The sequence below is a fragment of the Podarcis vaucheri genome (assembly GCF_965113315.1).
Source record: "Podarcis vaucheri genome assembly, chromosome: 2".
Taxonomy (NCBI): Eukaryota; Metazoa; Chordata; class Lepidosauria; order Squamata; family Lacertidae; genus Podarcis; species Podarcis vaucheri.
The window spans coordinates 33,273,891-33,298,732 of record NC_138760.1 but is presented as its reverse complement, the minus strand read 5'-3'; the positions used below and the strand labels follow the sequence as shown (position 1 = coordinate 33,298,732).

Sequence of the window (24,842 nt, the reverse complement as noted above, 5' to 3'; positions counted from 1 at the left end):
TCCTTTTGCGCTTGCCTTTTTATATGGAGTAAAGAATCTAAGTGTGTTGCTCTTTTCTGCCTTGAAGAAATCTGAGAGATAATGCATGGCTTGCCATTAGTTGCAGATCCTTGAAGGAACAGCGGATTTTACATTTTGCTCCGAGGCATAGCTGTAGAATTTGGGATGCTAGCTAGCTAGCTGCAGATTATTATTATTATTATTTGCATGGTTCTGAAGTGCTGTGCTTGCTTGGGTTTGCATTCCTTCCAGCATACTTAAACATGTCAGACATTGTGCATGCTGAACTATTCTTGGGTTGTTGTTTTTTTGAGATTTTATTTAATATGGCTGCAATCCTTTGCCCACTTTGGAAGTAAGGATGCAGCAAAACCCCTGTATAACCTCGTTGCATATGAAAGACTGTGGATGTGTACCAGTCTTGTTTAATATATTAAGCCTTGAGATTGGTAAGTGATCTTGAAATACATTAGGGCCACAGTGACTATAGAAATTCCTACAGAAAGCCTACTTAGTTCAAGTGATTAGTCCTACTCATGTTGCTGCAAGTCAAGAGAGTAACATATCAAGCTTGTGAATTGATGGACTCAAGACACCCAACTTATTAAGTGCAATTTCTGTATTTAGAAAAATGTTGCGAAAAAATGCACATAGCTTCAGCAACTTAACCACTTTGTAGATTGTGTGTTTCCTGTTGCAGAACTTGTGGAACCCATCCTCTCCAAATTAAAGAAAATAAAATGTTCATTCCTGCCATGGTTCAGCATTGTGGGTGAAATCCAAATGTGAAAGACTTTACAACTATCTACTACCATGGATGCAAACCGCCCCCCCCCCCAATCAAGGGTGGGACTATAGTAGATTGAGGTTGTATTCACACATGATACTAAACCATTGTGTAGAATTATGAGGACAACCTGCAGCAAATTTAGGATTTGATTTCTCCTGTCCTTCCTCTGGCATGTTTTGATGATGAGTGTTCGGAAGTTTTCGTTTCAATTTAAGATTTATGACAGCTGCTTGTAATATCAGAAGATGAACATTCTGGTTAATCTTAACTATGGTTTGTTGAAACAAGGTGACTTCAAAGCCTAGTTAATTAACCAGAGTTCAAGATTAATCAAGGTTTAAGTATTTGGATGTAATACCAAACTGTGGTTAATCTAAAACAGAAGCATTGGAGGAACAGAAATGGGGAAAACTCATGAATCTAAGGCTCACCTTGGTCTTCACCTTATAGCGATCAAGGCCACTCTTTCTGCTTTGTGTTATGGGCCCTCTTTGGCTGGATAAGGATCTTGCTCACCACCAGGGAAATGATCCGTGTTGCATTTGGCTCTGTGGTAGCTCCATGTGACACAAGCATAGTTCGGGGTTGATCACTTGGTGGCAATCAAGTCCAGCTGGTGCTAGTGGCCTCACCTTGGATGTCTCCAGGACACTCACTGTTTTGCCTTAGTAGAGAAGAACGTGTTCACGATGTAGAGGTTGTGAAGAGTACAGTTCAAGCAGCTTTTGTCCATTCTTGTTCATGCTGCCAATACCAAAGTGGCCTGTGCAGTTGTCCTATGTGTGATGATCGTCCCCAGCTCTGGTACTGAAATCTCCGGTGGGAGGAATTGTTCGCAGGCTGGGACTCTCCTGACAGCTTGGTCTAGTTCCGCGTAGAACTGGTCTTTGATATGTATGTACAGTGGTGCCTTGCAAGACGAAATTAATCCGTTCTGCGAGTCTCTTCGTCTTGCGGTTTTTTCGTCTTGCGAAGCACGGCTATTAGCGGCTTAGCGGCTATTAATGGCTTAGTGGCTTAGGGGCTATTAACGGCTTAGCGGCTTTAAGAAAAGGGAAACAAAGTCGCAAGAACTCGCAAGACGTTTCGTCTTGCGAAGCAAGCCCATAGGGAAATTCGTCTTGCGGAACGACTCAAAAAACGGAAAACTCTTTCGTCTTGCACGTTTTTCGTCTTGTGAGGCACCACTGTACGTACAGTATTGTGTTCCTATAATAACTCACTTCTTCCTAGTTTCATCTTGGTTTCAAATGCATATGATTCCTTGCATTCCTTGTCAGTTATATCTATTTTTTGGGAGGGGGCAAGAGACTATAATTCTGTGAAATTTGACAACTACTAAACTGTTCTTCTACAGAATACTTGCAACTGGGAAGAATGGGAGGGTGGCTTTTACTGAGCTGTAAATGGGGTAAGCTTGGCTACAGATACAGTTATTTTTAGTTACTTAAGATAATGACCTGATTACAAAACATGTCCTTTTAAAATTCCTTAGAGAAATCGGCCCATTGTCTCTTTCCTTTCGTCAAAGTCATGAACTTCAGTTGCTATGCTGCAACTCTTAATGTTGATGTTGTTGTCGTTACACAGGTTTGCTTGTTAGGGAGGACAGCAGATGGGTGGAAATGTTATAATGCCCACAAGTGAGTACCTGTGCTACAGTGTCGATACTAAATGCCTTGACAAATTCCTGGGAACTGAATCACTTCGCTTAGGTGGAGCGTCAGAATTCTTTCCCTCTTGGTAGTCTCACTTAGCATATTCTGCATCCTGCCACTACTATTACTGAGACAGGACAGGGGTGTGTGTTGATGTGGGGGCAGTTGAAACTACATCTTCAAAGGGAAATCTGGTATTTTCTTAGTTTCAACTTTCACTCCCGCTCCCCACCTTCTGTCTAGGTAAATATATCTGCACCTGTAAGCCAACCTTGTTCCATTTATAACTCAGTAAAAGCTCCCTCTCTATTCTTCTTCTTGGCTACTGCAGGGACATGGAGATTTATTCAGAATAGACTTCCACTTTCCCTTCTGGCCTGGAGGTGACTTTCACTTCCTTTACAATTTTCCAAGCAGATCCTAGAAATTGAGATGTATGAAGAAAGCAATTGACAGTGACTCTGTGGGGGTTTTATTGGGGGGGGGGTTGGGGAGTGGGGAACACTTAGGGCTCATCCAGACTTCTACTTGTCCTGCAGCTTTCACCCAGGAAAACCCGCTCTTTAGCACTGAATTGAACCAAACGTCAATTGGGTTTTCTGACAATTGATGTTTGCCCTGATGCAGTGGTAAAGAGTGTCCCCCCACCCCCTTGGGAAAGTGTCGGAGCAAACAGGAAACCGCTTGGATCCATGACTTGGAAGAGATGATTTGTTTAATACTGCTGATATCATATGAAGAGAGAAAATGGCTGGATTTAAGTTGGACAAAAGGGTATCCTCAGTTGAGGAAGTGGGGCAAAGAAGAGGACAAATGCCCAAGGATGGTTCCATCTCCCCACCCCACCCCCCATTTTTTTTTTTTTTTTGGAATGAATATTTAAGTTAAGAGAAGAGGAAAACTAAGATAAGATTTGGTGGACCAACCTACTGGCAGAAGTGTCAAAACAAAACAAGAGCAGAGCTCCAAGCAAAACAAAACAAAGTTGTACTTGGCTGAGATCTGGGAGCATGATCTGGGTGGCTCCCTGCTAACCCAGCTGGGTCCTCCCAGGTAACTAACTTCAGCACCATCACAGAGGGCCAGCTGTGTGTGTCATGGCCACCCCTTAAAAATTCCGCTTTCATTGCTAGGAAACCAGTCTGCGATAGGTATATCAGAACTGTCCAGACTTCACCTCCCTCCAAGTCAGTTTTTGCATTTTCAGCTTGAAATGTGTGGCAGCTGCTTGTTAGTGCTGTGGATGGCAATACTAAAAGTTGCTGAAGCCTACATGTTCAGGAAGCTTTGCTATGGTTTCCTACTCTAAAGGTTCCTTTGGGGAAGAAACATTTGAAGGCAGCTCTCTCAGATGTGAAATTTAATGCAAAGGTTCACTTCCAAACTCTTTTCTGGCAGTACTCCTGTCTCTTTTCACAGTTGTGACACAGGCAAATTTAACAGGTAAAAGCCCTTTTCTGGCATCCTGATGCTACAGCTAAAATTTTATCGGTTGAATTCCTTGCATTTTAAAAACACAAACAGATTGGGTAGCTGCTGGAAGTTGACTGGTCTACATATTTAGTGTCTAAGAAGTATCTCGGGTGAGTGGGGGGGGTGTACAGTCCCTATATTTCTGAGCAGGCTGCAGGTAGAGGGGAAACTCAAAAATAATTTCAACATAAAAGGATTAGCTAAATTCTGGTGGGTTTCGATTTTATCTAGAAGAATGCTGACATTCATTTGGAAAGGAGTTAATATGAAATGTCAGCATGCATTTGCTTCTGGCAAACATTCAGCATAAAAGTTATGGCATATTAAGCTCGCTGCAGAAACTTCCCGCATGCTCCTTTTTTACCTAGGTAGGTCCAGGTTGAATCAAGGGTGTAAAAACCCTCCTGAACCCCTCAAAGATCAGGAGATGTGAAACTGTTGGGTGACTATTTTAGCAGTAGTTGTGCAAATATTTTACCTATCGCTTTTTTGTGATAGATGCTGCACGGCAGCTTGTTTAGAGAGAGCAGTTCCTTCTGAGCATGGAAAAACTTACATGGTGCTTGTCATTGCCTTTGACCCAGATTGGAAACCCTTTTGTAAGTGCTTCTTTTGAATCCTCCTCCGGGGGGATTAATAAATCTCTTAATTGGATTTGTACTTGTCTCAGGTATCTGCTTTCTGTGGCAGCAGGAGCAGTGTGGTGATAAACACGGTGAATGTGTAAAGGTCATTTGTCTGAGTAAGGGAGTTAATATGACAACAGATGTATAACAGACTAGGGACATGTGCTTATTTGAGCGGACTAATGTCGATTACAGTGACCTGTGTTACGCTGTTCAGAAATTGCCGAACAGATAAATTTGCATTCCCATCTCAGAATTACACACAAGGGAAGCCAAGTCTTGGGGAAAACTGCTTATCTTCTTGTTCAAAAGGTAGCTAACATTAGAAGGGTTTCAGGAGCTGAAAGGCTGCAGCTGGCTAGCAATTTTCTACATGCGTAACTTGCATACGATTCCAGCGAATGTGGCAAATGCCATGAAAGAGAGCTGGGGAGTCACATCGCGTTCTGTTACACGGCTTTGAAATTCTTTGTTCCGGAGGTGGAAAGACAGGCAAGAGACTCTTATCAAAGATCTGGTTCACACATACAAACCCATAAGCTTAGGTTCCCTATACAGTCCCTCCCATAGGCAAAACCCCTCTCTGAACCTGCCTGTCTATTTGATGCTGGAAAGATGAAACAGTCTACCCTAAGACCTCTGTTAAAGGAAGTGGGAGGAGACAATGGTTAAGTGTTGGAAAGTTTTGATGAGACGGTATAATCAACCAGCATTTTGTATATTCCAGTAAAATACCACAGGATTCTCAGAGGAGAGAGCGTTGCAGAAAAATGTCTTTTATACCAGTGCACTCAGGTAGGGCTAGATTGCCAGCCGCTGTGTGATGTGCCATCTGCTACTGCCAGGACGTGTGCAGGCTTTAATCTGAATTAGATCTTGATTAAAGACCCCATGCGGAGTCCATCATTGGAAACATGTACCGTATTTTTCCGTGTATAAGACTCCCCCTATTTTGGGGGACTTGAAATTAAGAAAATGGGGGTGGGGTGGAGATTGCCAAGAGTTGTTAAGCTTTTTGGGGGGAGGATTGCTCAGAGTTGTTGAGCTTTTTTTGGTCGGGATTGCCTAAAATCACTCACCCACCTGATCAACGCTGACAGTACCACGTGCTACCAAAGCCACCAATTGCCTGCTCACTGCCAGCAGCTGCCAATCGCCCGCCCAGTTGCCACAGCGCCAGCCTATCGACATCAGCCCTTTCCACAGCAACCAATCACACACCCTATTGTCGCTGACAATCTCCTGCTCGCTGCAGCAACCAATCCCCAGTCTGCTCTCTGCACTCTCCGTATATAAGACGACCCCAAACTTTATACAGTGGTAGCTCAGGTTACAGACGCTTCAGGTTACAGACTCTGCTAACCCAGAAATAGTACCTTGGGTTAAGAACTTTGCTTCAGGATGAGAACAGAAATCACACGGTGGTGGTGTGGCGGCAGTGGAAGGCCCCATTAGCTAAAGTGGTACCTCAGGTTAAGAACAGTTTCAGGTTAAGAACAGACCTCCAGAACGAATTAAGTTCTTAACCTGAGGTACCACTGTATATACTTTTTAAAAAAACAAACGTCTTATACACAGAAAAATACGGTACTCTTAATAGAGAAGGAATGCCCTTGCCACAAAACTAACTTCAAAATGCATTCTGGGACAACTTCCCTGACCCCCTTTTAGCTTGTCACTATAAGGACATATGACTCTTCCCTCTTGTTGCATCATATCAAAGTAAACATTTATATGCACAAGTGAAAACAGTGGCTTCCATACACAGCTATGCATTTGCAAACTAGTGTACAATCAACACGTACCCCACACTTAATAGTCAGTTCCTGATCGAAAAGCAGTAAAGATTGTCATTTTTTCAGTGTATGTAATCAGAGGTTTCCGTTTTGGTTGAGGGTCTTGGTTGAGCTAGTCTCTCCTCTTTGTTGTATCACCTCTGCACAATGCTGGCAGGGAAACAAACAAGAAGGCGAGGAAAGAGAAATTGAAGAATCCTGAAGTAACTTGAGATCTGGAATATTGAAGATGCAGCGCTTTCACCTGGCTCAGAAGGTAGCTGGCAATTCTGTGTTTTAAGAATCTGTGTGACTCCTAGATGGGTAGCTACAGCTTCTCCCATCCAATAGTTCGGAAGGAAGCCAAGGAATAGCTGTGGTTCTGGGAAAACACAACAGGTGAAGAAGCTTTGTGTTTTTTTAAGAAACTTAGTTCCTGACACTGAAGACGCAATTGGCAGGTTCTGAGAATATTTGCTCTGAGTTGTTTGGATTCAACAAAACTGCTTTTGTTGAATGCATCAACTGCTTTTTTAATTTAAAGCACATCAGGCTCCTACTTACCTGCATTTCAAAATGCTGCTATGATTCATTTATAACTGCTTGGAATTGTAAAAATGAAAAGTGGCCTAGAAATATTTTAAAATTAAATTAAACAAGGTGATTACTGCTAGAGATAACCTGCAAAACAGAAGTAGTTGTTTTAGTAAAATTTATCTAGACAGCTTAGGTTTGAAGCAAATAGTATTGATCACACCTTGGAAGGGGTTAGTCATGGAAACTTCTCTTTAGATTGAATGTTCCCTGCCTTTTCTTCTTGTTATGAAACTAGGTGTACATGGGTGGCGCTATACAAATAATAACTCATGGGTTAGTTCTAAGGAGTGCCTGGGATCTGGTGTCAAGTGTTGACAAACCACCTGGAAACAGTGACTGAGACACTATCAAAATATGCATGCAAGTGGGAAATCGCCCTGAGAATTCAACAATACCTGGGCACTGCCGGCCGTAGAATCCTTGAGCTCTTTTTATAATAACCGTTGTTTTGAGGACAAACTCTAAAAGTTAAATTTCTCAACTGCAGACAAGGCCTCTGTTTCTGTTTAGTTAAAAGTCCTACGGATTGAAAGTATGGTTGAAAAGGCGACACCCAGCCTTCTGTCAACAAATGTATTGTTCCTGAATAGGTTTTGAATGTGTATGATAGAGATTGTTCTGTCAACAGGTTAAGCTTGCAGGTAGGGTGTTTCTGCTAAGGGGGCAGATCCTGGGAACTAGAGATGGGAGCTGAAAGGATTCTCAGAACCAGATTATGTGCTTGTCTCTCTTTCTCCCTTCTCCCTCCACCCCCACTACTGACCCTTTCAATGGCCATTCCTGCTTTTTTGGCACAGCAGACTTCTGCTGGCTGCCTGCCACTAAACCTCTATGCTATCCTGTACCTGTTAATTAGTTCTTTACCCTCGAAAGAATCACTGCCTTTCCCCTGTGTTAAGTTGCCTGGGTAATTGGGCATTAGAGACCTGCTGATACAAGCAATCCTTTCAACATCTTTTTTGGAGAACAGTAGCTTCGTAGAATCAAAGAGATGCTCCTTGATGTATATAGATCTTCTTAAACACGCAGTTGGTAAAAAGTCGAGTCTATTAACTTCTCATTTTAAATGTATGCACTTCTCCTTGATATTTCTTCAAATGCATTTGGGAAAGCTTTGATCTAGCCCACAGCTGCTTTTCAAATTTTAGAAGATGCGCTTGTTAAATGTTGCTTGAAACTTGTTTATTTTGAATTTGTCCTCATATGAGTCTCCTAGGCTATATATTCAGCTGCTGGGGCCCCCTATTGTCTGGCCCATTGATATGATATGGTAAGTTGGCAGATAAACAAGGCCTTTTCAGTGGTGGCGCTTCTCTCTTTAGAATTCACTCACACAGGAAATACACATGGTCACATTTTTTTTTGGGGGGGGGGAATTCTTAAAACATTTTTATTTCAGTCCACATTTTATTCACCACTGTTATAAATTAATTGCTACTGTTAAGTTTTAAAGCAATGGGATGTGGTTGAATCTTTTGTGCACTGGAGCAAAATGTTTGTCATGGTTGAGTGTTAGTATAATAACTCCAGCAATTCGTGATTTCAGGTGGAGGCAAGCAATTTCCAGAATCTGGAAGTGAGCTTTTAGCTGACAGGTAGATAACCTGAGGGCTGCCTGTGGCACCTGACCTAATTTTATGTGGCCACAGAAGTGTCCTGAAACCATCTCACTTTTCTATCCCATCGCATTCCCTTCCTGTTCATTTCCTCCTTAGTTATGTCCATGGACAGCCATATTTAGATGTTTGTGGCATAGCAACCAATGCATATACAGTAAACCATTTTGTTCTGTACTAGAGAGGGAGCAGCTTTCCATCTGATTGGAGGCTGGGTGTTCTTTATGGGCAACTGCAAACAATTGCTGTTGAGGAAAAGTCCTGCTGAGACCCACTGTCATTTTTCTAGATTCGAGTTCTAGCCTTAAGGATGCTACCCTTGAGGCTGCAAAAGAACGTCAACAAGGGAATTGTTCTGCTGCACACCCACCCACACCCAAATACACTACAGCAGGGATGTCCAACAGGTCGGTCGCGATCCCCTGGGTCCCTTTACTTAGATTGGTAAAATTGAATCCTGCCCTGCCCCTTTGCCTCGCCCTCCACTGTTGCATGATCTCCAGAATGGAAGACTGAATTTACTCAGTGATTTACCCCCAGCAATTTGTTGGTGAGTGGTTGTTACTCATTCCCCACTAAAACCCTTAAAAAAACCTTTGACCTGAACCCCCCTGTAAGTAGATCGCAGTCTCTTGGGAGTTGGCCACTCCTGCACTACAGGAACACTACCATTTGTGTTAAGTATCCACCACTGTGTGGTTACAAAATGATGTTTCTGTCATCTCCTGTTTGTCTTGTCCACAGCAGCAGTTTTTCATGCAGTTTTGCTGTTGGTGACTGCACGCTCAGCTGTCACTCTCTTTCTTCACTTGTTGGATTTCTCATGCAGAATCATAGATTTTGTTAAAAGAGGTGCAGGAATGTGTGACCAGACAGAGAGCGAGCATATCTTTTGCACATTTCAGGGAAAAAACCATGTGGTACCTGTGAGCGTCCACAATATATGAAACTGCCCTTAGCATGCATAGGTGGATAAGCATAGTTTGTAGTTTTTCTGATCAAAACATCGATTGCAGCATTGCAGAACTGTTATATTTGTGTGTGCTGCTTTTGTTTTCCTGAACCTTTAGATCTGACTAGCCTCATGAATATTGAAAACTTTTCCAAAACTTTTTATACTGCTTGTTGAAAATATAATTGATCTTCATGCAGAAGTCCAATAATTACAATATTTAAGTCAATTTGCCTTCGTTTATTTTTTATTTTTTTAAAAATGCATTAAAATGTCAAAAGCTCTAAAGTATTGCTGATTTGCTTTATAGAGGCTCTTCAGCTCTATAAATTAGGACATGATTACATCCGATTGCACGTGAACTGAAATCCAAGTTGGGAATAAGCCTTTGGGACGATTTTAAAGTATCCTGGAAAATAAGATTCGTTTGCAATATTTATATCCTGCCCTTCACTCAAGGTTTCAGGGTAGGTCATAACACAATGCAATATACAATAAGTAATACTGAATGCTTATCTCCAATAACCTTTTATTTGTAACTTGCCCACCTTTGACTTGTGCCTATTTGCTCCTCCCCATCTATACAAATTGTGTCTGGACAAAGACACTTCTTCTAAAGATCGAAGTTGACTTCTCATATGTGCATTTATGTAAAGGGATGTTACATGTATGTATCTAAACCAGGCTTCCTCAAACTCGGCCCTCCAGATGTTTTAAGACTACAATTCCCATCATCCCTGGCTCCTGGTCCTGCTAGCTAGGGATCATGGGAGTTGTAGGCCAAAAACATCTGGAGGGCCGGGTTTGAGGAAGCCTGGTCTAAACCTACATGCGTGTCCGGCACTAATGTGTATTCATGCACATTCATAAGCTAAGAGGTTTAGGATCTTTTGCTAGAGTTATAACATGCATCCATTATGAATATATGTTTAACCCCATAACCTTATGCCCACAAAAGGAATAAAGAAAGCTAGATTTATTATATGAAATGGAAGTGATGGAATATATAAATGATGATTCAAGCAGCAAGAATACAATTTAAGCAAGTGGCAAATCCTGCAAAACATACACACCTTATCTAAAGAGTGAAAGAATCCCTAGCTATTCTCTTAAGCCTACATAAAAGTGAGTGTGGCAGTTTTGCTGCAGAACTCACACTGATAGCAAGTTAAGAAATGGAGAAGGTGGGGGAGGGTATATACCTGTCCTTAAAGCAAAGTCTGTGTGAGTTCATTGAGAGTGCTGAGTAAATTTCTTTGTTGGAGTTTGGAAAAAGCTAACTAGCTACAGTGGTACCTCAGGTTACATACGCTTCAGGTTGCGGACTCAGCTAATCCAGAAGTAATACCTCGGGTTAAGAACTTTGCTTCAGGATGAGAACAGAAATCGTGCTCCGGTGGTGCGGCAGCAGCAGGAGGCCCCATTAACTAAAGTGATGCTTCAGGTTAAGAACAGTTTCAGGTTAAGAACAGACCTCTGGAACGAATTAAGTACGTAACCAGAGGTACCACTGTATTGAACTTTTAGGGGGTCTGTACAAATTTTAGCCAATTCATTCTAATGGAGAAGAGAAGGTGCTTTGAGAGAGTACTTTTGAGAAGTTCCATAGTTTTTGCACTGTTTATTTTATCCCAGTTTCCTGCCTACCTCCCATTCCATTCATTTTGCTTAATAAAAGGTTGAAAGCAGGTGATTCCAGTGAGCAGTGCCTAAAAACTGTCTATCCTTGTCTGCCTCATGTCTCCAAGTGATCCCACCATTATTTCGATGGCATTCATTCAGAAGCTAAGTAGATTTTAAGGGTAGCTAGATTTACATGGGCTGACCTTTATGCAAGGTATTAGAAGCTCAGGATGTTCCCTGAATGGCTTTCAGGACACATGGGCTGGCTCCAGTGTTTAGCAAGTTCGTGTCATATTTAAGTTATTTAAGTTATGTCAACCTTTTCTCATGCATCTACAGTAATAAACCACAGAAGAAGTTCAGAATGACACACATCTGTTCACAGGGAGAGAAGGGGGTGTTCTGTGCTGGTACATATAGCAAGGGATGGTAGCAGAGCCAGCCCAAGGCGTTCTACTACCTGAAGGTAGCAACAAGATGGCACTTCTCACTTTTCAATGTACAGAGGCCAACTGGGCTGGCAGTATAATCTTATTTTAATACTGGCAACAAGAGAGGGTTGTCCACCACACAGAGAAGATCCAAGCTACTCTGAAAGCTTTGTGGTCCTTTTGAGAAGAAACGGCAATGGAATTAAAGGAGTTGTATGACTTTTTGTACAACAAGGAGGCTTCTGCCATGGTCAAAATAGATGGAGAGAAAGATATCGTAAGCCCATAAGCTTCCCAGAGAACAAGCTGCTGAATGAAGCCAAGAAAACTGTACTAAGTTTTGGAGCCAGCAGACAGATTGCAGCATGGTTGAGGAACCTGTAACCCTCCAAATGTTATTGAATTCCAACTTCCAGCATCACTGCCCATTGGTCATGCTGGCTAGGGCTGATGGGAGCTGGGACCTAGAAAAATCTGGGGGAATCACAGGTTCTACATCCCTGGATTGAAGGCCTTGTTTTTGTAGACTGCATTTGCTTCAGACCTGTGGAGCTGCTTAGCATTAAACCCTTGTAAATTTGCCTCCCTTGCATATAGGAAAGTGAGTCCACAGCATTCTCTCTCACACTCTACATCTTCATGGCGGAAAGCACAATCTATTTTGCACATGTGCGATATAATTATTTTGAGCACTTTAGCAATGGTAACAACTAGAAAAACAGGCAGGATTTTCCACTTCCTTTTGCCGATATAGGCTTGAAAAGATTCTTTGGTCAAAATGTACATCGAAAAATCTTTTTACCAGACTAGAGATAGACACTTGTCTCTGAAAACTCCTTTTAAAAAGAGAGGGGGAGAGAGAGAGAAATACTGTACTGGGTTTCATTCTATGAAGTTGTTAGTACAGTGACTACGTCTCCCTTTATCCATGTCCCCCCTGCACCCAGCTCCCCAAATCTGCTATGGAGGGTTGAGGGAAGCCTCACAACGTTTTTTTTGGCGGGGCGAAGAGGGAAGAGGAAGGCCTGTCGCGGAGGTCTTTCTGTTAACAGGTTGACTTTGTTGGAAACAACCCACATTTTTATTTATTTACTTACTTTTTACATTTCTGGTCAGCTGGGCTTGGAAATAGTTTTATTAGCTCCAAATGCCCTGTTCCCAAGTAGCAAGGTATGTAAACTATCACTGGAACTCAGAAATTTTTCTGTAGAAGCTAATCTTCTGACATGGTAAAACAGTGATGGTGACATGTGTTAGTTACATTTAAGAATCTGACTCTGTTTACTAGCTCGAAAAGGATCTACCTTCAGTATTGACCACCATTTCTACATTAGCAGTCTTGACTAGTACGGATTTGTAGGCACCTGTTTTGGGTTGTAAATCTTTTCTTTTTAAAATCAAATTATGTAATAGTGCTTTATTGTAATTTCTCATTGTGAACCACCTTGAGATATATTTGCATGAAGGGCAGTATAAAAATACCATTAATTAAATAAAATATTTATCAGTGCCAAGAACATCTAGAACAGGATTTCTGTGGGCTGAACAGGAACTTTCCCTATCACTGGTCCTCTTCTGAGATAAAATGGAAACACTCTGAAGCAGGGACATATGTTGTTTCTTTACTGATTCTGTAAAGGTCCAACTAACTTAATGTTTTAATGGACACAGATAAGAGCTGTTCTCCATACTAACTGTCCGTATTCACACAAATCATCAATGGGTGCAACTATGCTTCAGAAAGCAGAGTCTGGATAATTGCTGCAGGGCGTAATTTCACATGAAAGCTACAATTCTCAAGATTTGTCTGCAAAACTTCTTCAAGCGATCTTAAAACTGGCTTTTTGCTTTGTATACAAATTAAGCCAGTATTGCATTGTTATTTTGAAAGGGAAAGTTGCTGGACATTTTTTTTTTTGCGGAGTATGCAGCAAAATTTCCTAAGTTATATTGCTGTGCTCCTGATAACAAGAACCAGTCACTTCCCATTTATTTAGCATCTCAACCAGAAAGCAATTTCCTGTAGGTTTTGTGGCTTTAACCTTTTTGCCCAGACCTTCCTTTCATGCATGAAACCATACACTGCATGTAGACACAGTATGCTTAATTGCAGTGGGTGACAGCCAGAGTTAAGGATGGCTTTGATATGTTCAAGCTCATACTAAGCAGATAACATGACTTACAACTTCATTTTGTTTCCCTCATATGCCACCCTGTAACTACAGTGTGCGATTCAAAGCCCAGGAAGAAAAATTACAGGCTGCAAATTAGGAAAATATTGCTTTAGATAAACTTTTTCAAAGGGTCAATATTGTTACAAAACTTTGGGTGCTCCCCCCCCCATGCCAAGCAGTAACAAGATTCCAGAGGGCTCCAGGCACTCACCCAGGGTCTGTGTGAAGTTTTGCATAGGCTAGATGAGGAATTCTTCTGCAGCTTGTATTTCTCCCTTCACATCCCAAATACAGTGGTACTTCTGGTTACGTACTTAATTCATTCAGGCGGTCCATTCTTAACCTGAAACCATTCTTAACCTGAGATACCACTTTAGCTAATGGGGCCTGCTGTGCTGCCGCAGCGTGATTTCTGTTCTCATCCTGAGGTAAAGTTCTTAACCCGAGGTACTACTTCCGGGCTAGCGGAGTCTGTAACCCGAAGTGTTTGTAACTCGAGGTACCACTGTAATAAAAATCTTAAAAAGGTAAAGGGACCCCTGACCATTATGTCCAGTCGTGGCCGACTCTGGGGTTGCGGCGCTCATCTCACTTTACTGGCCGAGGGAGCTGACGTCCAGTTTCCGGGTCATGTGGACAGCATGACTAAGCCGCTTCTGGTGAACCAGAGCAGTGCACGGAAACGCCGTTCACCTTCCCGCCGGAGCGGTACCTATTTATCTACTTGCACTTTGACGTGCTTTCAAACTGCTCGGTTGGCAGGAGCAGGGACTGAGCAACAGGAGCTCACCCCGTCGCGGGGATTCGAACCGCCGACCTTCTGATCGGAAAGTCCTAGGTTCTGTGGTTTAAGCCACAGCGCCACCCGTGTCCCAATAAAAATCTTACCATTTATTAATTTCTAGGCTTTAGTGGTGTGTGTGTGTGTCTCCCTCCAACCTATAACATCATAGTGAGATTTTGTGACAACTTGAATGTTCGGAAGAAGTCCTTTTCACAGGCTTGGCGACATTCTCAAAGGATGGGGCAGTTATTAAGATGATAGAAGGCTGTCTTGCAGCAAGGTGGAATGAGAATGCATGAACCTGCATTGAGTCCAAGATAATTGGTTCATCTAGCCTAGGTACTATCCATGCCCAAAGGCCTTGACTTTCTAGGGACACTGTTGGAGGTTCTGGGAAGCGAACCACCTCCATTCAAAGCATGCACTCTGCCTCCGAGCACATCCTCGACTTTGCCAAGGTTTTTCCTGTTTTAAGACCTACATACTTAAACGCTTCAAAGCGGAGAGCAATTCTACAAGCTGAAGCTGCTTCTGGCCAAAGGAGGCTACAGAATCTCAGCAGCTGGAAAACTTCAGAGGAGGCTAGGCAAAAACTATTTGTGAGGAATGCTTTAGGTATGCTTAGTGCTCTCTGCCTTAAGGCAATGACTGTCACAAAATGTTTCTCAGAGTTCCCTTCATCCTGATAAATGTGAGGGAAGACAGACTAGATTAAGTTGCCTTCGTAATCCCCGTGTTTGCATCAATATTTGGGCACCGTGTTGAAAGGTTGGGATAGTGTCTTTTATTGTAGTTGGTACTCTGCTGATAATCTGAGCACAGGGAGGTTTTGTGTGCAGTGTGCAGGTGTTGTTACAATGACTGTATAGTTCTCTTCCCAACTTTTTCAAGCTACTCTGTATTTTAATCCTATTTTGTGGTTTTATATATTCACAGGGGGGCGGGAAAAGGCTACCTCCAGGGTTGCTATTCTGTAGGTAATAGGACAGGCTCTTTTTTCACAACAGGTGACTCACTGGCATGTATTGCTAAGTCGCTTTGAGTTGCCATGTCAAAAAAGCGGCTAATAAATGTAATAACAATACAGTAAAAAGGTAAAGGGACCCCTGACCATTAGGTCCAGTCGTGGCCGACTCTGGGGTTGCGGCGCTCATCTCGCTTTATTGGCCAAGGGAGCCGGCGTACAGCTTCCAGGTCATGTGGCCAGCATGACTAAGCCGCTTCTGGTGAGCCAGAACAGCGCGTGGAAACACTGTTTACCTTCCCACCGGAGCGGTACCTATTTATCTACTTGCACTTTGATGTGCTTTCGAACTGCTAGGTTGGCAGGAGCAAGGACCGAGCAACGGGAGCTCACCCCCATTGTGGGGATTTGAACCGCTGACCTTCTGATCGGCAAGTCCTAGGCTCTGTGGTTTAACCCACAGTGCCACCCGCGCCCCATTTAGTTGCCTCTTTTTTCAGTGAGAGGTTTGTGTGCTTGCTGCTTCTCCCTCCACACCCTTAAGAGACAGGGGTATGCTCTTGGTGTGTATTGCACTGAATCAGATGTGAGGCGCCTCCGGCCCTATTTGGCACAACCACCTGCCTTACACTTAACATTGTACTGTATATGTACTGTATAACATTGTACTGTAAAAATGCATCTTCCTTCTGAAAGTGGGGCTTGCTGGCAGCTGGAATCAGCTGGCAGTTGGTGCTTGCAAAACCTGGTGCCTTTGCACAGGCTGCCATGATCATTGGTGCATGCATAGGCACAGTGCTTTGCAGGTGCTGGCATTTGGCTGACGGTCAACACTTTCAAAGCCTTACCCTCCTGTTAAAGAGTTTCCTGCAGGAGGGTATGGGGCAGGTAAGGATCTGGCCACCTGGATGCAGTTCCCAACCACTGCGCTAGATTATTGTCCTTGTAAATCTTCCCTGCCAAGGGTCTTATGGCACAATTGCATTTACCGTATATGCTTGAGTATAAGGTGACCCAAATATAAGCCGAGGCACCTAATTTTACCACAAAAAACTGGGAAATCTTATTGACCCGATTATAAGCTGGTTCACCACACCACAAACCTGGTGGTGGCGGCAGCAGAGGAGGAAGAACAAGCAGCCCGAAAGAGCTGTTTTCAGGCTACTCATTCCTCCGCTGCCACCGTCAACAGCGGCAAAGGCGGAGGAGGAGGAAGGAGCAGCTGGGGGGGGGCTTTTTCAGCATTAAAAATGTGCTGAAAAAGTCAGCTTATACTCAAGTATATATGGTAATTACATTTCTACTCCCACCTTTTTGCCAGGGAGCTCAAGGCATCGTATAAACACCCCACCCCTTCACATTTTATATCTTCTCAACAGTTTTGTGAGGCAAGAGAGGCTGAGAGTAACTGGTCCGAGGTCACCAGTGGAAACCATTATTGGTTGTTTGTGGGCTTGATCTTAGTCAGGCATAAGCAAACTCGGCCCTCCAGATGTTTTGAGACTACAATCCCCATCTTCCCTGACCACTGGTCCTGTTAGCTAGGGATGATGGGAGTTGTGGTCCCAAAACATCTGGAGGGCCGAGTTTGCCTATGCCTGATCTTAGTGGTTTCTTGCAGAAAACTAAGCTGTGGTTTGGACCTTCTGACGTGTTTATCCACCTTGTCCCACAAGGGGCGAGCAAAGTGGGAATGGTGGATCTGTATGTATGAGTGCATTTCTTGTGCTCAGTAAATCACTATGTGGCTTATGACATATGCACACATGGCCGGCATGTGGCTCCACGTGCTTGGGCTCCATGTTCTACTAGATGTAGGAAGCTGCGTGGCCAAAGGGGGATTTTAATAGGTTGGAATAAAAGGGAGAAGGAGACACAAGTCTGGCGAAGCCATTCCCTGCAGCAGTGGAATAATCCTCCCTTCCCTAGACTTGTCATGATTGATTACCTTTATAATTGACTTCCTCACTTGGCAGAAAGTGGAGGAGTATACCTCTTTAAAGCAGAAAAGGAAGAGACATATAAGGCAGCTTTCAAAGACCCCCTTGGCTTCACTGCACTCCCACAATTCTCTGTACTGAGGTATTAATTCAATAGTCACTTGGTCCTTCCATCCAAATGGCAGCTCAATTTGACCCCGATTATCTTTATCAGCTCTGGCAAGATCACAGCCAGAGCTGAAATGGCTTCAGGTTCTGAAGCTAGAAAAGCTGTACAACATAAATTGCATCCTATACTGTATTGAGTACTAATAATAATAACGTTCTTGACTGAAGAAAGCTTATAAAATTACAGGGCATGTTTCCAAAATGACGATCTAATAAACTGCCTCATGTAGATACAGTAGTGAAACCATTTTCTTACATCCCCTGTGCAACTCTTGTAATCAGCAGTTTCTGTTTGTAGTTTTAAAGGAATAAACCTTTGGCATTTTCCTCCCCAGAGAGTTTTTGTCTATTTACTTGGTTCTCTTGTTTATCTACCTTGTGCTATTTTCAGTGTCTTGGTAGAGAGCAAAAACTGCCTCTAGTGTCAGGGATTGGGGGGGGGGCATTCAGTTGAAAGCCGGTGTGCTGTCTTAAACATGCATTTTGCACCCTCTCCAACTTTTGGGAGTTAATAGCTCACAGTAGTTAATTTAGAATGTAACATAGGTAGCCAAGTAAAAGGTTGTGTTATAATGGTAGCTTTCTGAATTTTAGGGAACTGTTAACTAAGAGTGTCCCAATGTGCCATATTAGAATCTCAGACTTGTAGAGTTGGAAGAGACCTCCTGGGTCTTCTAGTCCAACGCCTGCAGTGCAGGAATCTTTTTTGCCCAGTGTGGGTCTTGAACCCGTGACCTTGAGATTAGGTGTCTCATGCTCTGTTATTGTTGTTTAGTCATGTCCGACTTTTCATGACCCCATGGACCAGAGCACGCCAGGCACTCCTGTCTTCCACTGCCTCACGGAGTTTCGTCAAATTCATGTTGTCAAATTCATGCTCTAACGACTGATTAATCGTTGTTACTGAATCCTAGGTCTGGTTCTTCCAAAACAGTCAGCAGGTAGCCCTGGGCAACTCTTAATGCCTTCTAATATAGTTTTCAAACTGTTACAGGGGCAAGAAAATACAAAAACCGATCTAATTGCCTGAGTTGGTTTAAACTGATTTATCATCACAAAGCAGTTTGAGAGGTATAAGTGGGGGGAAAGAATTTGATACGATGTGTGGGAAGTTGAGCAAATCAGAAGCAAGATGATCTTGCACTTCAACAGTGCCTTTCCTTTTGCAACAGCACAGTGTGCATAACTAGTGGGTAGAGTTTAGCTGAGAAGCTGTTTGCTATTGAGATCTGCATGTGGCCATATAGCTAAATGAGGAGAACGTAATGTATGCTATTCCAAAACCTGCTTGTTTCTGAAAGTTCACTACTTCTAAGTTCCGCTGAACCAACTCTTACTTAAACACAATTTTCACCAAACTGCAAACCACTGTATCGTTCTGGACCAAATAAAAACAAAAATGGAGCCATCCATGTTGAGTTGCTTGTGGGCAGGCGGGGGTGGATAAAAAGAACAGCAGCAGCATAATATTTTTTATTGGGATCAATGGAAAAGTCACAAAATAGAGAGCCAGAATTATTTTTCAGGCTGGATATTAACCAACATAAGAAAAGGGTGAAGTGGTGGGAGGAGAGCGAGAGAATTGTTGGGTCTAATGAAAAATCCAGCCTAAATTAATAATAGCTTTAAGATGGAAAAGGAGAAAGTTTAAAATGCATGTCTACTGCAAAAAGATATTGGATAGCACCAAAAGCTACCAGGGCAAAGCAGCAAAGGTTTTTTCCTCCCTCTGAAAATATTAAAAGGCAGCCGTTATTTTGATGTGCCTCTAGTGCTAATTGGAGCACATGGGACCCTTTTATAGATGGCGCACGTTAATTAATCTGCAACTTTGTCAATATAACGGCTACCAGGTTGTGATTTATTTCCATTCTCTGCCTTAAGAGGAACCTGTGTGTTCCAATTAGTGCCATAGAGAGAGCTGGATACCCGTTGGCTCTTAGATTTTTGAAGGGAGAGTCGCCATTACTTCCTCAGCCCAGCATGCCTTGCTGCAACATGCAAGCTTTTTGTACCAGGCATGATGTAATCTAATTAAGTTGCCTTTAAAATTCCCCCATTACTGACACACACACACACACACACACACACACACCCTACCTACTTACTTACTTACTTACTTACTTAATTTAACAATAAATTGGTACATCCATTTCACACTATTCTTCATTATCCTTCTACATTATTTGACTTCCACACCCCTCCATGGGTTCCTTTTTACTCTTTGTTGTGCTGCATATCTTTCTACACCTTCTAATTGATTTAGCTGCTACTTGGAGATTTATGTAAGTGTTATAAATCAGAGACCTCAGGGTATAGGGCGGTATATAAATTTTATATTCTTTAAATGTTCTCCAAAGTTTTCCCATTCCTCTCTTATGGTATGTTCATCATGGTTTCTTATCTTTGCAGTCAGCATTGCTAACTCCACATACTCCATTAACTTATTCTGCTGATCCTCTAAAATTCCTCCGTTCCATCTTAAGTCTGCTACAAGCTGCAGACTTGGGAATTGCATCAAGCTCAACAACATTCGGGGTGTCCTGGGTTTTTACTTTTTGAAATATGGCAACCCTACACTCTGCACCTTCGTTTGATTTTGGGGGGTCGGGGGCTTAATATGCAACCTGAAGAAGAGTTGTGGTGAACCTAAAATAACCTTTAAAAAAAAAAAAACCAACAACCCCTGGTCCTAATAAAGGTATTATGCTGCTGTTGCTTTAGGTCCCGTCCCCCCCAATAATCTGGAGCATAATTAGCCAGCTGCTACTAACCAATGGGCTTGGAAATGTCCACATAGCATGTTATTTGAAAGCAAGGTTACTACTGCTGAGCAGCCAATTGGTGTGAAATATGCTCCTACCAGTTTGGGGGAAGTGCCACTTGTTTAGCAAATAAAATCTTTTAAAAGATTGCATCTGTGCTTCTTCTTTTGTTCTGGAAGTGGGAGCAATGTTCACAGAGTCTCCTCTAAGGAAATTCATCTGTTGCTGAATGAGGGTCTCTAGGGAAATAAATAAGCTTGCAGAAAACTTGAGTTGGCTTGTTGTCTGCACGAAGGATTTGTCAATCAGCGCAAAGCCTTCAACGAAGACTGTTGAAACTTGCACACAACTTTTAGTATACCCAAGAACCATTAATAATTGGTCTTATTCTACCATTTCTGTATTCTCTATAATGCTTTATTATTTTTTGCATGTAAAGACAAACCTTAAATATAGAACATCACAAGATGCTCAACCTTTTATAATGCACTTTTGAGAAAGAATAACTATCTCCTGGTGAGAGATAGACACAGCCAAAGAAAGAAGCAGATTGTAAGATGCTGGGTGTCAATTTTTTGCCTAACTCTGCCTAACTGACCATGTATTCTGGGGTAACACGTATTGTATGTGTAAACTGAGTTAGTCTTAAATGAGTCTCTGAAAGAAGTGTTCCTTCCTCAGGCACCAGCAAAACTGAAGTGATTTTTTAAAATAAAAACAACTGCAGGTCTGTAGTTTGAGGGGAAAGGGAAGAGAGAGAAGGTTGATGCAGAAAGGTCTCTAAAAATGTCTCCTCTGGTCTCCCTCCCTCCCTGTTTTGTCTTTGCCCTTTTTTTAGGGGAGGTTCTGTTCCAAATGGCCGAAGTCCACAGACAGATTCAGAATCAGTTGGAAGAGATGGTAAGCACTTTACTTCCTGTTGACATGTCCCTTTTACAGAGGCTGGCCAAGAGGCGGTCTGTTTGATACACGTGGATCTAAAATACATCTGTTGTGAAATAGTTGCCAAGTCCTTTAAATAAGAATAAGGCCCCCTGTTGAATAAGCCATGAGGCAAACAAAATCATAAATCATATGCTGGCCTCGGCAATGTCAGAGAAATAATTGAAGCTGCAGGGGGGGAAACCTGATTGTGGACCAAGATTCTTGCTTGACCGATTGATTTCATGCAGCGCCAGGAAAGCTCTTTGCTGCAGCAAGGCAGGTAAACGTTCCTCATATTTTATTCAGGGGGAAAATATAGGCATTTCCACTAGATTTATGTTGTTGCAGGTACACCCCATGTCCTATAACTGCTCGTTGCTTCTTTATTGTGCTTTTACATTTTTAAAAACTGCTTTATTTTAACTGATAATTTTACTGTTCTGTTCTTTTTGTGAACAGCTTTGAGGTTTTATTACAGTCAAGTGGCATATAATTGTTGTGAAATAAATAAAATACACCTGTCTTCTCAGAGCTGGCTTGGCTGTTCTGGTGCTTCTTTGTCCTACGTATTATATTATTGTACTGGTTCATGTTCTGTTTTGTGTACACATGCTCAGATGCAAAGGTCCCATGTGGATTAGTTGCCCTTCATGGCATGCTTTCTTGTATTCACATACTGAAATTGTTAAAGATGTTATCTCTCCCCCCCCCCCACATTCTGTTTGGTTCTCAGCTGAAGTCCTTCCACAATGAGCTATTGACACAACTGGAGCAGAAAGTAGAACTGGATTCACGGTATCTAAGTGTAAGTAATATGTAATCTATATTTAATGTAAATCCGATCACCGGCTCAAATCTGATTGCATTTATAGTAGCATTTAACTGGTTGATTTACTACCATAAATGTTTGGGCTGCTCCAAGACAAGGGTTAGATGCAAGGAAGGTCGTGATCTGGTTGCACACATCAACCTACCGGTGGCCGAGTTTCTTGCAAATTCTGCTAGACTAGTTGAACCTTGAACTGATCCTGCAAGGCATTTCTTAAGATATGTTCTGAAGGACAAGTTCTGAACTACATTCACTTATTCAGATTATGCTTTATCTGTTAAGATATCATGAGTGTGTTCATCCTTTGTAAGTTTAAAACCACCGGGATTCAAATTTATGTGGTTCACTTTTTCAAAACCCATTGTATTGCTGCAAGGTTTGTGTTGTAGTTTTGGTTTTTGCATTCAAAACAAGAGACATTTTGGACATGATAGGAGAGCTAGGAGAGTGCAGTTGACTTTCACACTCTTTCTCTGAACTTCTCTCTGTTGAAAGGGGAACTTTCACATCTCACTCAGTTCCCCTGTACCCCAGAGATGCAAAAAAATCCATTTCAAATATGTTGGAGAAGAAACAGGAAATGAAAGCCCATTGTTTTTCTTGTCCTCCCCTCCCACCACCTTCCTATTTATAGTTGTGTCTGCGAAGAGTTTGAGTTGCACTAGATTTTTATAGAGAGAATACAAATGGTTTCTGAATGTAGACTCTCTGCTCTATTCTGTTAATCTGAACAGAACTAGATAAATTATCCTCAAATCCAGCACTTTCTAGTTCTCATTTGTGTGGGAGCATAACCAGACCATCTCTAGATATGAAATGAACACGGGGAGTTATGAGTCATTAAATCTCTGTGGGATGGTGAATGTTTATGCTACTAAAGTTGAAGTAGGTAACATTGCCATGGAAGCAGAGGTGATAATTCTTTACATTAAAAACTCAGCCTGTGTGTGTGTGTATGCCTGCTTCTTCAGTTCATTCTGTTATCCAAAACTTTGACACGGACCACTCTCCCTTCTCCTCTCCTTCTGAACGAAATGGAAACTTCCAGAACTTTGAAGACCCAGCTGACTGCAGCTTAATTTACAGCCCAGATAAGAAGCCTAGTTTCTAATAGTCTGCTTGCCACTGATTTGCCAAGCATTAGTTTGGTAGAAAGGGACGTATAGTAATTAGAAGTGGACATCGCTTTAAAATAGTAGCACCAGCCTTACAAGTCCCTCTTGGGAAAACTGGCTGGTTCTTTTTGAGCTGAATTCTACTGTTCCAAACTGTGTGGTGTTTCTTCCTCCCTCTGCAGACTTTTTTTTTTTAGGCTTCTAAATTCATGGTGAACTACCATGCCCAAAGAAGAAGGGCAAAGGGTTTCAAAACCCAAACACAGCCCTTTTTCCAAGCATGTAAGAGCATGCTGTGTTGACTTTCCCTTCTGCTAGGACCCCTGTTCTCTTGGTTACTGGGAATGTGTTTTCTCCACTTCCCCCAGAGGAAGCCAGCTTTTTTCTCTAAACATGTATTCATTCAAAACATACCCTCTTCAGCAGGTGTGAGGTCAGGACCTTCTTGCCTGTAGGGAGGATGTTAGCTGCGCTCATTAGGAGCAGGGGAAATCTCTGCTCAACTCCTTCAGCATATTATTGTTTCAGCTACTCACACCTCTTCCACATACAGGCTGCTCTGAAGAAGTACCAAACCGAGCAAAGGAACAAGGGGGATTCGCTAGAGAAGTGCCAGGCTGAACTGAAGAAACTCCGGAAGAAGAGCCAAGGGAGCAAGAACCCTCAAAAATACTCTGACAAGGAGCTGCAGGTAGGGCATAGCTTGTTTTTCGTTTGCTTGCAAAGGCCTCTGGGTTAAAAAAATCACTACTTGTTCTCCTCACTGGTGCTGGATTCCAGCAGGATCTGCGTGGTACTTCTTCTAACTACATATGGCAATGCTTGTATCTTATCAGGCAAGCTATACGTTGGCATTACTCCCATAGTTTGGCTAGTTTCAGGTCAGATCATAGAAGCCGCTTGGGGTAATAATAATACTTAACATGTTTCCCATCCAGGAGGGCTTGAGCCATCTTGAGCGATAGCTGCGTGGTCATCCACGTGTAAAGCTGCAACCTTTTATTTATTTTTAAACTTTTACAAGCCACCTTTCTGGATAACGAACATTTTCAAGGTGGCTTAAATAACCATTGTCACTAGTAGCTACTACAGATAATCCCTGAGTTGCATTCTGGGTCGTTATGTGCTTGTGTGCAATTGAAACACCCTGTTATGCCCACCCCGCCCTTTTAGTGACTGGTCACTTCTGGGTTTGCCACTGTGCGCCATCACCTATCAGGGTTCCAAGCCCTAAAGGCCACTGGGTGACCTTGGGCCAGTCTAACAGCCTAACCTACCGCACGTGGGTGGACAGTGAAATGGAGCGGGAGAGAACAGTGTAAACCACTTTGAGCTCCTTGGAGAAAAGGTAGGATGCAGGGATAGTGGTGGTAACAATAATAACAATTTTAAAGTGTGTAAGTTTGCACTGGGACGCGGGTGGCGCTGTGGGTTAAACCACAGAGCCTAGGACTTGCCGATCTAAAAAGGTTGGCGGTTCGAATCCCCGTAACGGGGTGAGCTCCTGTTGCTTGGTCCCTGCTCCTGCCAACCTAGCAATTCGAAAGCACGTCAAAGTGCAAGTAGATAAATAGGTACCGCTCCGGCAGGAAGGTAAATGGCGTTTCCGTGCGCTGCTCTGGTTCGCCAGAAGCGGCT

At 42.6% G+C, this 24,842-nt stretch overlaps 1 protein-coding gene across 4 annotated transcripts in view; it reads left to right on the top strand.

The window, feature by feature from the left end:
* The window catches only part of BAIAP2 (BAR/IMD domain containing adaptor protein 2), a 136,924-nt gene that overhangs the window by 44,266 nt on the left and 67,816 nt on the right, over positions 1–24,842 (top strand). For all 4 annotated transcript variants that reach the window (XM_082212560.1, XM_082212563.1, XM_082212561.1 and 1 more), the window contains exons 4-6: positions 21,175–21,236; positions 21,994–22,065; positions 23,758–23,895. In XM_082212560.1, the coding sequence (XP_082068686.1) occupies positions 21,175–21,236; positions 21,994–22,065; positions 23,758–23,895 (272 nt within the window). The remainder of the gene's footprint in view (positions 1–21,174; positions 21,237–21,993; positions 22,066–23,757; positions 23,896–24,842) is intronic.